The sequence below is a fragment of the Dromiciops gliroides genome, chromosome 1 (assembly GCF_019393635.1).
Source record: "Dromiciops gliroides isolate mDroGli1 chromosome 1, mDroGli1.pri, whole genome shotgun sequence".
NCBI lineage: Eukaryota > Metazoa > Chordata > Mammalia > Microbiotheria > Microbiotheriidae > Dromiciops > Dromiciops gliroides.
Window position 1 is genome coordinate 480,839,825 of NC_057861.1, and position 2,392 is coordinate 480,842,216.

General features: G+C 37.9%; 1 protein-coding gene across 1 annotated transcript; it reads right to left on the reverse strand.

Moving 5' to 3' along the window:
- Positions 1-966: 966 nt before the first annotated feature.
- LOC122735508 (interferon tau-2-like) lies at positions 967-1,518 on the reverse strand. Its single transcript, XM_043977102.1, has one exon. The coding sequence runs from the start codon at positions 1,516-1,518 to the stop codon at positions 967-969; it is 552 nt and encodes a 183-aa protein (XP_043833037.1).
- Between the last annotated feature and the right edge of the window lie 874 nt (positions 1,519-2,392).

Sequence of the window (2,392 nt, forward strand, 5' to 3'; positions counted from 1 at the left end):
TTTATTTTGTTAAATATTTCCCAATTACATTTTTAATAGAGTTCAGGCAACACATGGAAAAGTTGTTCACTACAATATAGGCAAGGGCTCTGGTTCAGCCATTCCTCACACAATAGCCATCTACCTTGTTTCCAGTTCTTTGCTATCACTAAAAACACTTCTGTAAATATTTTGCTGTAACTGGGGATTTTCTTCTTATCAATGGCTACTTAAAGTATAAAATTAGTAACTGAATTTCTCAGCCAAAGTATATAGAAATGTTATTTGCTTTCTTTCCATAATTCTCATTTTCTTTCCAGGGTAGTCATATCATTTCACAACTCCACAGCTTTGTCTCTATTGTATCTTGCCTTTGGACAAATGTATTTTGGAAACTATTTTTATCCTACTTTTCTATTGTAATTCATCTGAGGACACAGTGACTATTTTATATTGCATTCTAATATATCCATTGAGTAGCACAATGTCTTGAATTTGAGTGTTTTAGTAAGTGTTTGTTGAATTGCATTCTTGCAATGAATCTTCTCTGAACTCTTATGGATTAACAAATCACAAATTAACCTTTCCACATGAGGCTTAATAATAAAATAATTTTATTAGTAAAATAGTATTCTTTTAAAAATGCATTTTATATGAGAAATATAACAATTAACATAAGGTTCATTATAAATAGTACAAAAATGTTCCTTCTATGAACAATAAATATAAATATTAGCATAAGGATAAATAAATAAATAGATAAGTAGACTATAAATTATAAAATATTCAGTCATTGAACACAGATGATGATTCTCTGTATCCAAAGCTTCTTTCAAAGACAGTAACAGCAGCTTAGATCATTTTAAAACCATTCAGGGAATATGGATGTTTTCAGTTGATGTAGAAACAATTCTTTCCAATGATTGACTTCTTAATTTTAGGAAGTAGCCAATTATTTGAAGAACTGAAAGTCTATTTTTTTCTTCCTCAATCCCTGAGTTTTCCTGTGAGTTTGTTCATGAAGAGAAAGACCCTTCTGATCTCTACCTGCACAATCTCCCAGGCACAGCGGCTGTATTCTTTGCCCTTCAGGTACTGGCTTATTCCTTGGAAGTAGCTCTTCAGGGCCAGGCTGGGGTTCTCCTTTCCCAAGGAAGCCTCTTCCCATTCCACATCCTGTCTAAGACAGCTCTCCAGTTGTTCCATCTGCTGATCCAGTCCACTGAGCAGTTGCATGAGCTGGGTCTGATTCCAAGCAGCAGGAGTGGCATTCAAGCTGAAGAGGGTAAAGATCTGCTGGAGCATCTCATGCACAATGACTGGGGCACTTTCCCTCTGGAGCTGGCTGCCCTGCATGGCTTCCTTTGGGAAGCTGAAGTTGGTCCTGTCCTTCAGACATGGCACTAGGGAAAATGTGCTCATTTGGTTCAGAAGTGAGAAGTCTTCCCGCATGCCCTGAGTCAGGTCACAGGCCAGGGAGCAGAGGGTGCTGGAGCAGAGCAGCACCAGGGCCAGTGGCAACAAGCTCCAGGATGTCATGTTGAGGCTGAGGAGAGTTTGGGGTTGAGCTGGGAGACCAGTGAGCCTTTGTCTCAGCTTCTTGGGTTATCTGGCCTCTGGGTCCCTCTCCCTTATATAGGCCTAAGTGTGATTTTCTTTTCACTTTCTTCTTTCTTTTACTCACTTTCCATATTGTTCAAAGAAGATGTCATTAAAAAATCTCTCCCATATTTGTGAAACTCCAACAAAATTTCCCCTAAAATAGGTTTTGCAGATCAAGCTTTTTGAGATCAGACATCCTATTTTACTTATTCTTTACCTCATTCCCTTGTGGAGCACATATAGTCATTTGCTAAATGCTGTTAATCTTATCCCTAAAATATTTCTTACTCCTGTCCTCTCCCTACTAGCTCCACTGCCCCATCTGCATTTCAGCCTTCACAAATTCTTCTCTTCCTTTGGTTTCAATGATATTCCTTTCCTCACTTTACTCTATGGGCTGCTACTTAGCAGTTCTCTAGCTATTTGTACCAGAAATCATAGTTTTCTGAACTTAGCCCTTCCATTCCCATAATTCCCACCCAAGACCTAGCCCTTCACATTAATCTTTGTCACATATCATCTACTATATCTACACCTTTCTCCAGTCATACTTGACTCCACTACCCTGCTGTCTTCTCACTAGTCACCTGTATAACCTCTCTGACCTGCTTTTATTCACCTCTGGTCCAAATTTGAGAACATTATCATTTGACTCTGTCCTTGTTCTTGAAGATTGTATGCCAGTGTTTTCCCCCATGACTTCCCTAAACACACATAAGTTTTTAAAATGATATTTTATTATTTCCCCTAATTGCATGATAAAGCAATTTTTAAATATATTTTTTGAATTCCAAATTTTTTCCTTCCTTCC